Source organism: Micropterus dolomieu, linkage group LG19 (genome assembly GCF_021292245.1).
Source record: "Micropterus dolomieu isolate WLL.071019.BEF.003 ecotype Adirondacks linkage group LG19, ASM2129224v1, whole genome shotgun sequence".
NCBI lineage: Eukaryota > Metazoa > Chordata > Actinopteri > Centrarchiformes > Centrarchidae > Micropterus > Micropterus dolomieu.
Window position 1 is genome coordinate 9,715,595 of NC_060168.1, and position 12,853 is coordinate 9,728,447.

General features: G+C 41.8%; 1 protein-coding gene across 3 annotated transcripts in view; it reads left to right on the plus strand.

Annotated features, from left to right (window-relative positions):
* Positions 1-12,853, plus strand: part of arhgef9a (Cdc42 guanine nucleotide exchange factor (GEF) 9a) — a 41,645-nt gene that overhangs the window by 12,868 nt on the left and 15,924 nt on the right. Inside the window, exon 1 of one of the 3 annotated variants that reach the window (XM_046031060.1) lies at positions 8,852-8,981. The exons of the other annotated variants lie outside the window; for them this stretch is intronic. Coding sequence (XP_045887016.1) covers positions 8,967-8,981 — 15 coding nt within the window. The 5' untranslated portion in view covers positions 8,852-8,966. Of the gene's footprint in view, positions 1-8,851; positions 8,982-12,853 lie in introns of those variants that run through there. 3 annotated transcript variants of the gene reach the window in all.

Genomic DNA, 12,853 nt, shown 5'->3' on the forward strand with positions numbered 1-12,853 from the left:
GTGAAACACTATTTTTGTAAATTTTAAACTAGACAACTGCTGTGATCTAAATATATGTTAATTGTACCCGGAATAAAACGAATAGCTCCAGCCCTGGTCACTTTGTCCCTGGACTGAAATAATGAGACAGAAGCTAACTGCCTGTACAACGTTCTGCTAGTTAGAATGTATCCTGCAGCCCTCTGCGAAGGACTCGCTGGATTTTTCTGGCAGCTGCCACTTCTTGTGTACATTATTTGGCTTTTCTGTCTGCGTCTGACCTCCCTGTCTGCCTGCTACACCACATGCGGCATCAGAGAAAACCCTCCATCACGTACACGTATTATGCAACCCCCTCCCTCCTTGTACTTCTTCCTCATAACCCCTCTCCACCCGCATCTCTTTCTTCCTGACTTCAGAGCTCGTCATCCCTCCTTCCATTACCTCCATCTCTGTTTTTTCCTCTCCTCAGATCAAGTTTTCTCTCCCCCACTGTTTTTTCTTCGCTCTCTAACCTCATCTCCCCGCTGTTCACTTCATCCTCTTCCTCCCTCCAGGCATGTGAAAACACCTGCTTCCTGCAACCTGTTGTGTGTGTGAGGATGAGAGCATGTAAGTTTCTATGTGCATCCATGCCTGAGCACAGTACTATATTTTAGATGGCAAGCTTGTTAGTGAATGTTTTACAGGACAGCACTATATCAGGTGGAGTCTGTGAAGTCTTTGATGGCAGAAATTGACCTATCAACAAGAAGTAAGGTGCTGCCAAACAACCCTGCACCCAAATATCGTTTCACTGCAGAGTTTTGCATTTTAATCCGATGTTCTGCTTTTGAACTCTCATGGCGTGGAAGCAGTGAGAATGTAAATTCATTTTAGCTCAGAGGACATGCGGAGCTGTAGATTTTCGTAGCCCCACCTCCATATAGGTAGTTACACATCTATAGCATCTAGTGGGCATGATAGTTGTTTAGTATGTGAGTAGGCTGATCATTGCCGACCACAGCGATCCACTGTCTCTCACTAACAATGTTACAATAAAAATCTAAATATACAATACCCTGCTCCCAAAAAAACACAGTACAAATATCCAGCAAACATTGCATGTATATGTAGCAGCCAGAAAACTTGCTTTTACCTCCCAGTGTTTTGGGCCGCAGGTGGCTGACTGTGCGCTGATGAATGGTGACACTACCGAGCACGCTCAGTACATTCACAACCAGCACAGCAGAAGAACAGTTATGCAGTGCTGGTTTAGGCAACCAACCAAATCCTAACATAGTTCATACCATTTTATCCCTAACCCCACAGCTGGACTCTCAAATGACCAATCTTTTGGGCTTTACTTAAGTACACGCTGGCACTTATGCTGAACAGGGACATAAATAAATAAATGTATTTTCAACAGTGTTCCTTAATGTTTCCTTTTTGTTGCTGTTTGTGAAAAGCTACAATGGCGTCTTTGGGGAGCTTGTTACAGTACATTTTAGAAGAGGCACTGTTTCCCCTCTATGGGAAATTTTACAGAAATTTCAGATGTACTACACTGTCAATGCAGAGTGCAGAGCTTTAGGGATTTCACTTTGAAAATGTTCAGACTTTTTAGTAATTGCATACATCGTCTGCTCTTTAGAGGAATCTAGGAGGTGTCTTAATGGATATGTAAAGGAGTCAGAGTGTGCAAATGAAGTTGAGCCCACTGGTTAGAATAGAAGAAATTAATAGAAAAGGTTGATGAAATCACATCTATAGTGGTGAGTAGGCCATCTAGATAAAAAGCAGTATAGTTAAAGTATAATATAGTGCAACATAATCCAATAATATTATGGCATCTTATTTTAAAGATTTAATGAATATACACTGCCCTCATCTTTTTGAAAAACTGTTTGATGTTTGCAGAAATACGCTTATTGACTTTCTTGCCAAGAGTTAGATGAGAAGATCAATACCACTCTCATGTCTGTAGGATAAATATACAGCTACAGCCAGATGTCTGTGAAGGTTCTCAGTCATCCAGGTCATAGTTAACCAAGGAAGGTTAAAATCAAGGGAAACTGGACTTGGTTGAAGACAGCAGCTGGTTAGCTTAGCTTAGCATAAACACTAGAAACAGGGGGAAACAGCTAGCCTGGCTCTAGTTGAAAGACAAAATCCTTGTCAATCAAATCTCCCTTACCAGCACATCTAAAGCTCATTAATTAACAGGTTATACCTTCTATACCTCCTGTTAGTTCACCAAGGTGCAGAAACTTGACCTCGAATTTTAGCTGCTCCATAATGTTGCCAGGCAATCAGCAAAGATTACAAGAATATACAGCAAGAAATATTTCTGCACATAACCCCTCATAAAACAAAAATGTGTCCATTTTACAATTTAGTTTTTGTACAGATTAAACAAATGAGATATAACTGTCAGCAAGAAAGCAAACAAGTCTATTTAACTTTTACCACAATACCTAGTGGGAATCGTTAAGTCAAATATGCACTGTCAGCAAACACTGAGAGTTCCCCCCAGTGGCTCCAATATAATTTGAATTTTTTAATAGAGGTACAGGGGGAGAGTGTTGAGTTGGACTTCTCTGTGTTGTACAGTATGTTGTCAGCGGCAGCCTACTTTTGCATAGCAAATAAAATACAATTATCAAAGTAGCATAGTAATGACCAGGTCTCTGTCACCGAAGTTTTCAAGGCAGGTGAGATGTGTATTAAATTTGCTTCATATTTTATGTTTCTTCTCTGCAAGCTTCAAAAGCCAGTTTTTATTCCACACAAGACTTTATATACCCTAGATTCTGGCAGTGTTTATATAAAAACTATGTGTCTTCTCTTTCCCCGCTGAAACTTCACAATGTTGTGCAGACTCACTAGGGGCTTACATAAAGAAGTCGCTGGGCAGATTCATCTTGTTCTACTGTCTCCATAAACACATATATTGCACTGGTTTGTCATTAAATAATAATTCATTTCTACTGGTCCCTTGGCTATGTTGCGCCTGCGTAGGAATATTTCTACTGAAGCCATTTTAGGAATGTTGTGATATCACTTGTGATGTCTTTAACCCTAATTTATCCACCTACCTCTTTTATCTCATCTATCTTTCACGATTTCTTCAAATTCCCTTTGCTCTGACCCACTGACTTGCCTTTACAGTAACAGCCAACCAGAGCTGAACGTATAAACAGCTGATGTCTGAACAATGGTGACAAAACTGTGCTCAGGAAAAGTCTATAGATTTATTTTAGGGCGCTTTGTGGCTGGAAGGCTTGGGAGGAAGCAGGAAGTCAGCGTGGTTGTCGTGGGGATGGAAAGGGAACAAAAGAATTGGAGCAGACTGGAGGGGAAATGGGTGTGGTGGGCCCAAATACCTACTGACCACAAACAGATTCATTTGCTAGCACTGAAATCTGTAGTCTTACTCAGAGAGAGACTTTCCAAAGACGTAGCTTGGTGGCTAAAGGCCAGTAGAGTTAAGAGAGTAGATCCACAGTCCGAACTAAAGAGCTGATCTCAGACCAGTAAATGAACATGAATGAGCATTGTCAGTGTTCTCTTGAAACAGATGCTACGTAGAATTCAGCCAATTTATTGTATTGCTACACTATTTGGTTACTATTTGGTATAATGAGTGGATGTCCAGCAGTATTCATAGCATATGCAGAATTTCAAAGAAAATCTACTGCAAGAGATACGATAAATGCCATGAATTAAACTGAGAGAGTTTGATTCATGCACTTCTTACTGGTACTGGACTAATGTTTAAAAAATAGGAGGATCTGGAATATCTTACTGACTTTCATGTAAAGGTGGGAGGTGCAAAACATTGTTCCAATTATGGTTGTCAGTCTGGCAATGATGGATGATGCCAATATTGTAGCAAACAACCACTGCCTAAAGTAGCAGAGCTTCCTGCCTACATCCTACCAGGATACTGCTAACTATTATGAGCAGATATTGCCCCCAGGCATACATTTGGAATTAGCGCTCCGTTGAATTATTATAGTTACACCATGCTTTTTCGGCAGCATTGCATCAACTTTGTTCAAGGAAGCTGTCGAGGATGTGCTTTGTACTCACATCTGTTTGTGATATTCATTGACAGGATATTGAGGCACACTAGATGTCTGGAAAGAGTCCAGTGTGATGACATTAGATTGGCCTCTGCTATTTGCAGATGATCTTCTGCCTTTGGCTTAATTGGATCATGGTATCCGATGTGCACTGAAGTAGTTCTCTCACGGGGAAAGATGTCCCAATCAAGTAGGGAGTGAGCAGCTGCTTCCATAGAAGGGGATCGGGGTCATTTTCACAAGTGAGGGCGAAGGGTGAGATCATTAGACTGACTGCGTGTTATTGCAGTGGCAGCACTAATAGACATTATATGAGACCCTGGTGATTAAGAGAATACACAAAGCACAGTTTGCTTACCTTTTTACCTTTTTCTGACCCTAACCTGGTTGTAAGCTTAGAGATGTGACAAAGAGCCAAAATTAAGTTTTTTGCAAGATGATCAAAGGATTTAACATCTTAATGCTGTACTCACATGTCCATATTTACATCATGTCCATACTTTCTGCAACGAGATGCCCTCTTAAAGCAATTTAAGTGTAAGAGATGTAAAGCACAGCTGAAGTTAATCCAATTTTTTTTTTTCGAACCGAATTCCCACATTGGATTACTATCTCTGTCTCTATCTCTCACACAAGTAGGGAATTTAATGCTAAAAAAGACTAACAAATGCATATATTATCTTTATTCATTAATTCATTATCTTCATCAATTTCCTTTGGGACAACTCAAGGGTTTGGTGGAAGCTTACATATTATTTGCTAAAATTATTTAAAACATTACTACACATAGAACATACAACGTTTGCATTTGCATGTAACACAATGATCCTGCTATAGATAATACCTGTTTTAAGTTATATATAAGAGGTATGTATTGACAATAAATATATATATATATACATAAGATTTTTTTTTCTTCAGAAGATTTTTAAATGTGTTGGCATAATAATGGTCACATTTAAAGATGTTAGGTTAATTATGTGAGCTATCAGGATCCTCAAACCAAAAACACTGCTGTCAGAATAGGCCTTGCATTAGTCAAACACCAGTTATACTGTAGTGACTGAGTGCAAATCCCTCACAATAATGACAATACTGAAAATGTCATATTAATTAACTTTATACAACTAATCGGTGCTTGTTGCGCATGTAATTCACATACAGGAAGTTTAAGTTCAGTTTTATTTTACGTTTGATTCTCTGCTGGTGGGAGATAATCTGCCGGGTTTTGGGGTTGTTGTTTTTTTTTCAAATTCTCCCTCACTTTTGTATATGTATGAGTATATTAGCATTGGTGTCTGTTCAGATTTAGACTTTCAGATGTGACCTTTGTTGTCTAAATGTCAGGGAGATTGGAGAGGGAGCCCACAGAGGTAGGGCGGGTTTATGTAATCTGCTCACTCTGCATTTCACACACACAAGCACAGAGCAGGGGGGAAAAAAGCCTGTTTGAGGACGTTGTCATATCTCAGCTGTGATGCCTTGTACTGCTCTCTGCAACTCACTGAAAGCCTGGCTTTCAAGAGCCATTTCTTTTATCAGCATGTATGTGCAGAAAGTGTCCTGGAAATTATTTATGGCTTTAAAAATACTGATATAGTGCACTCCTTTGGTGTTATTCTTTTAAATTTATTCTGAGGTCTTTTGATCCATCCCAGAGCTTTCAGCTGAATGTGAAGACAGAGTTTAGTTTGAAGAGGGTTTCTGTATCTGTGCGCTCGTTGGATGGTTGATTATGTGTGGCTGGTTTTGGGAGCGTGGGCACTGAACTGAACGGATCCTCCTGTATGAATTAATTCATGATTATATTGTGCTCTCTTCATAATCTGCCAACAATGACAGGCGCGGACACCAGGACAAGTGCTGCAGGCCGGGATGCGCTCATGTGTAATACAATGTTCACCTTAAGTATCACTGTGAACATGGAGGCCAAAATAATGATGTGCATGCCAATGGCAAACACGTGCATCAGATGGGAACTGGAGCCATTTTGTCCTGTCACTCACAACACTGAGCCTTAAAGGAATACTGCCCCTAAAAACTATGTTTTTAACACTCACACAACCCAATTCTCTGGTATCTATCCATATGCTCAGTATGTTCCAGTCATATTTTTGCCAAATGATATCATCCAGCAACTAAGTTGTTTATGTTGGGCCAGAACATAAAAAGCTAACTAAGCAAGCAATGTGTGTATTTACATGTATTTCAGTGCAAACATGACAGTTTGGAAGATATTGAGCATATGGAACAGCAGCTGCAGGAATGGGTGGAGCTGTTTTGAGATTTTGGTACCTGGCATGAAGCTGAGTTGCTGTTAAAATCTATTGTAAACGTCATATTTTCAAGCTCACTGCAGCCTCTGTCCTCTCTGTCTCACCAGGCTATTCACAACAACCTGTAATTTCTGTTCCTACTGCTACAAGGATGTACCATGTTATTTTGAGGGCACAAATGATCAGTTCAAGGGAATAATATCTTCATACGGCTCATTTGTGACCTTTAGGATTTTTGAATGTGTGTGACTATCAGGAAATTGTTACTCTGTTACAGTTGTTTCTTTTGCAATGTATATGTATGTCATAATATCTTCCTGATCCCAGGGCGTCACATGATTACCACACCACTTTTCCTAGGGGCTTGGAAATGAGATTCACCATAAGTAATGGGCCAACCTCAGTGCTTCTGAACATCTTTTCCTTTCCACAAATTAGTGTTTGTTTAGTTTGTAGGACTGCAGGTACACACCCTTTCTAGACCAGGTTTGGTTTCAGCTTTTAATCATGTTTCTTTGTACCTTTATTTATTTAAAGTAGGCTTTCTGAGCCCTATGCTTTATTTCAGATTACTACGTCTTACAGTATCTTCAGATTACCACTGCAACCACAGTCTCATCTGTGGGACAGCCCCACTAGTGCACTTTGAGGTTAACCGGGTTGCTCAAGGGCATCTCAACAGTGGTAATGAGGTTGGGACACTCCCACAAACCCGTTGGATTCCAGTGTGCAAAAACAAGGATGTGATCTCTCGCTGACCCACCCACCCACGCTGCTAGTGGAGTTTTCCCAACCTATGTTTTTAGTCTGTAAATCCAAGTTTGTGTGTGTGTGTGTGTGTGTGTGTGTGTGTGTGTGTGTCCTTGCAACAGCATACACAATTAAAATGCTAATTAAAATGCATTCACAAAACACTTAAAATGCACTTTATCCTAATCTCATTACATTATACAGAGTGTCTAGTTATTAAATTAAAGGGGAGCTTCACTGATTTTACACATCAAGATCAGTTTACGAGTCAAACGGAGTACCACTCAGCCTGTAAAAACAGATATAAGTCTTCTCCTGTATTTGGGTATATACAGAGGGTTTAACGATGAACGACGAAAAAATGCTGTCAAATTACATTATGAGAAATGCCGGATACAGCGCTTTTGAAGCTGGTCCTGTTAGGGACTAAGTATATATATATATCTTGCTGCATTGATTGTGGCCCTTTTAAAACATTCTGTTTTATGCAAGCAACATTGTGGAAGTATAATACTAAATTGGAGAATTATTTAAATATAAGTTTATATTATTGTGAATTGCGCTCCATGTTGTTATTACAGGACAAGCAGGTTATTATAAGTTAATGTAATAAAAAATCTAAGTTGTACTATAACTGTAACCGTGTGCAATGGTGACGTCACTTCTATATCCTGATGCTGTCAAAGAAAGAGCACTAATCTTGAAACACCTTGGAACCTACATAGCTGCTTTCCAAAACTTTTTTATATTCTTCATGCCTACATTGTGGAGTGAGTAAATTAAATTTCACATTTTTGCAGTGAAAATCTTCACATATTTCTTTCAGGCAGTAATACAACTTAACCCTGATTTTTTTAAGACAGCATTTTTGTCATTTACAAGGATACACAATTGTGTATTTTGCCAGGGAGTAAAAATGAAAGTGTGATGCAGCCCAGTGTCAAGATTCACAGGCCCACCTTTCATTTTGTTACTATGAAAAAAAAGTGTGAATATGAGTACAGACTATTTTATAAATGAAACAGGAACATCTTATTTGTAGTAGGCCTACTACAAGGGTACCAAACATTTTACTCCCCCATTTTAGTCCCCAAATAGCATGTGCATTCATGTGATATGAAAACTTACTTTGCTCCAGAACTGCTTATTGTAAGACATATTTTAGAAAATGCAATAATTTAGAATCAAACCACTCAAACAAAGATTCAAACTATGTCTTCAGTAAAGATTTTTGATCATGTAGATACTACTTTTGGATGCCCATGGATGGCGCCTTTAGTGATTGCTGCTTGCATCAGTGATGTTTGTTTAGCGCACCAGTGGTAATACAGTGAAAATTATGGTTGATTATCAGATCAACTGCACTCTATATCTGCTTGTTGCGTGGCCACAGACAAATAGGCAGAAAAGGCTGACACTATGCCAATAAAATTATATGATGGTGATCACTTTGAGGAACGTGCATCCATTGTTCTGACATGTATTCCCCTTCATCACGGGCTGTTAACGATAAATGATAAATCACCACTGCACGGTGATATTTTTAGATGAGGTGGGAGATGAATGAGGTTATGATTCTGGCCTCTGTGGTCGATGTAGTCAGCGAGGGGCTGGCTGTGCCCCTCCCCCGACTGTAGGTGATGGCTGATGCCGGTAGTCAAGCAGGGGAGCACTGATCAGTATTAATGGGCTACAGGACCGCCTCTCAGCCTCACAGCCGATCTCTCTGTGGTCCCCACTCACCGGAAGGCAGCTCGGCAGCTGCGAACAGCCTGCGCACAGCCTCTCTCTTGTTTGCTTTGAGAATCTATTGGCCTGAGAGTCGGTCGGTTTAGGGGAAGAGGCGAAACACCGGCAGGTGTTGACTAGCGGGGAGAAATCGCGGTGCAGACTGATGACGATGATGATGGTGAGGATGATGCATCTCTTCCCGTGCCTATATGAATTACATCGCGTAGTGTGAAGAGGCGTAGGGGCATCATTTTTTCCCATTTCTTGCCTAACTCTATGGTGGATTTCTCGGTCGATTTGAGGCTACGTGTCTTGACGGGGAGAGCTGAATACTGCCTGTCACTGAGAGCGCATCTCAGCATCGGCCTGCAGCGCTGCGCCATGGCCTTGGATGTCCAGACTTGCGCGGTGTTTACGGTGATCGCGGTTCTGGTGCTTGTGAACGTGCTGTTGATGTTCATCCTCGGTACTCGTTAATGGATCTGCGCTTGGGGCCCGGTTCGCAGCGCACCACACTTTCACACAGGAGAGGAGAGAAAGGCAGTGCGCGTTGGTCGAGAGCGGGGACACCCGGCGCTCCAGCACGGCTACGCGTTGAAATGAATGACGTTGGTACAACATAATGTATTTCTGTTACCCCCTCCCCAATCCTTCGTTATGTCTTGTGTCCTCTCACCGTTTGTGATAGCTAGTGTTGTCTGGTGCTGGTCGTAGTTGTGCGGATACAGATCTGTAATGCTCTTACCCTTTCTGTGGTGACTGGAAATTCATATCTCCCCGCATATAAACATGTCCCCCCCCCCCCCCCCCCCCCCCCCCCCCCCCTCTACGTCGATCTCCCTCTCTTCTCCATGTTGTATTTTGTTGATTATACCTATAGATACATTTGTTATTGTAATAATTCAAATTTTAGATGAAAAAATGAGTGTGATGGTATTTTTAACAACAGCCTGCTGCTGCGTCAGGACTTGTTTTCCTATTGTGATCCACTGTAGCCACATCCTCAATATGGCAGCTAATAGCTGAGTAGTGATCTCTCCTCTGAAGTAAATGTGATATTTGTAGCAAATAGCGGTGCAAGTGAGAGGTTTGTGCTAGTGATCATATATGCTAGAGGATCATTGTAATCTCAGCAGAACAGTAACCAATAGCAGCCAGGGCTAGGCCTAATAAAGGAGGGCCTCTGTCACTCCAGGTTTCCCCCATTTTAGATGCAGCTAAACTCAGCTCCCATTTCATAGCCCACAATATTCACAATACTCCTGTTTGTAACATTTCAACGTGACATTATTACACAAATAGTGGCCAGGCGTTGACCATAGTATATGTGCATATTTCTCACAGATGAAATTTCTTCCTAGTGCAGGTGGAGATAAAAATGCTTATTTCCTTTTTTCCCCACATGCAGTAGCATAATCTAATAAAGGATTGGAGGCAGGTGTCATGAATGTTGAATGAATGTCAGAAATAGATATGCTAAAAGCCTATCCCAGAGCCATCCATGACAGTCCTATTAATAGGTATGTTAGGCTGGCTCAGTTTCTTGAAGATACTGTATGTGCTCTCTCACACTCTTAAGTGCTGTGTGTTTCCTGTGTGTGTCTAGTTAAGTGGTAAATGTTGTAATAATGGTAGAGAAAGAAAAGTTTGGCGGTCATGTATTATGGACACAGACACCACCATCACATGCAGTGGCATGTGGCATGTTTTCATCACTGTGATACAGAGTCAGAGCATCCTTCCTAGTGGGGACCCCCACAGGACTGTAAACATAGCATCATAATATTGTGTACTGCGGTGGTTATGGCTCAGTTGGCTAGCAGTGATAACACAGTGCCACTTATAGATGTGCATTCACATGTAAGCATGTGAGCATGCTAAGTTGCGTGTGTGTGTGAGATAGGCCAGGTGGGTGTTATCTGTAGTTCCTCTTTGAATCAGAGTGGTGCACACGTCCCTAGTGTTCACACATTTGTGATCCCTCCAGCGCAGGTGCCTTCTAATAGAGTTCTGTTAAATGCTGTGCTGTCAGAAGTGTCAATGTGCGGATGGTGCGTGCGAGCGAGACAACAGTGTTTGTGTGTGTGTGTGTGTGTGTGTGTGTGTGTGTGTGAGGATGTGTGTGTATTTCTCACCGGGTTTTAGGCAGAGCATCTTTGATTGGCTCCCAGACTCAGGGTATGAGTGTATTACATAACAGGGTTGGCAGACACAGGGAGGACGGACCGCGAGACTCACTCAGTGCGTCGGAAAGAGAAGCCTCTTTCTGGAATACAGCACCTTGTTACTCGTCATCGCAGGCTCGGCTCTTGCGGAGGACCATCGCCACGACCACTTCCAAAAGAGATTTTATTATCATGATTGTATGAGCCGGACTTCTCCATGCATACGCTCTCTGAACAGTTACATGTCACAAACATGGTAAGGCTGACTGAAGGCGTGTGCGTGTGTGTGTGTATGTGTGTGTGTGTGTATGTGTGTGCGTGTGTGTGTGTGTGTGTGTGTGTGTATGCTCAGGGATGCTGTAGGTGCTTTGGTGCAGATGTGCTATGGCTAGAGATAGAGGAGGATGTTGGAATGCAGTGGAGCTGCCAGTGCAGTGAATGCTGATGTGTTGTGCTGCAAAGATGATATAAGCGAGTGAAGCTCTTTATTCTTACATATTTCCTTTTCAGTCTCAATGTCTGTGCTGGAACGTGAAACAGACAGTATTTTCATATATGTCCACTTATAGGGATAGATTCCTCTGCATTCATTTGCATTGACCCAAATACAGGTTTTGCGGTTTAAAGACGACTGCTTCGCCCTCTGATCTTTGATGTTGTAACTGCAGTGTAACCATAATGATGACATAGGTCCTTACAGCTGGTAGGCACACAGGTGATGATGAGTATTGTGGCAAGACTTCTCTGTGTTTGTGAGACTACAGTATGTTTACTGAGTGCCTTTTGATCAAGCTAGGTATGAGGTTGTGCCAAGGCGGGAATTGGGAAGATTGATTATGTAATGCTTTTAATTTATTCCAACATGTAGAGGCAAAAAGGTTGCAATGTATTCGAGAGGGCAGTGCTGATCTTATTAGAGAGATGGAGGGATGAAGAGAAGGAGAGGACTGAGCAGGGAGGAACATTGGCTGTGAAAGGATCTCTATCTGTCTCTCTCCCTCACTCTTTCTGTCTGTAGCCTATATTACAGCAGATTGATGGTGACTGGAGAGATTGTGCTCGGAGTGAATGGGGCTGAAAATGGAGTGGTGCTGGGGGGAGGGGGGTGGGTGTGTTGGAGGAGGCAGGCTGGGGTGTGGATTAGGGCAAGCAGACATTACAGTCAAGGAGCAAGAAGCAAGACTGACCTCAGTGCCAAGGCTCATCTGTTCTGTTGGTGCTGTTTCAGGCCAAGGTCCTGATGTCAGACGTGATGGACAAGTAAAACTGATTTGGCTACCACTAGCTATTCCTGTATGTGTTTTCTAAACGATCCATCTGTGTAATAAATGATTTAAAGTCAAATTCCTTTTCCTGAATCAACAAGGATTTTAAAAATCTTTTTGACTTCTATTCTTGTACTGTTTCCATGGCAGCGTGACACATGTTTTTGCAGTAATCCTCCTCTCTTCCATTAGTGGAGAGCTTGGAGATATGGGCTAAAGCTATTGTTACCCCAGCTCCCAGCCCTATGTGATGCCTGATTGAATCAACATACTCATGACATATTTGTTCTAAAACCTGTATGCAGAGGCCTACACTACGTACCTTTGCATTTTACACTGACATGGAAATGATCATGTTACTGGATTCTCTAATGTGATTGGTTTGCCGTTTTAATATTTAATCGCAGAGTGCTATTGCAGTTACTCAGTGGTCCCTCTTTGTGTGGATCTGCTCACAAAGACACACAAGCCTAAATTTGGAATTATTCGGGTGCATCCTGAAGTGTCCTTGCCTCATCCTCATCATCTTGTCAATACCAGTGAAGCATCCTCATCTGTCGCCATGACGACGGCCGTTCTTTCCCCTCCGGGCATGGTCGTCCCTCTCTATGTTCACCAGT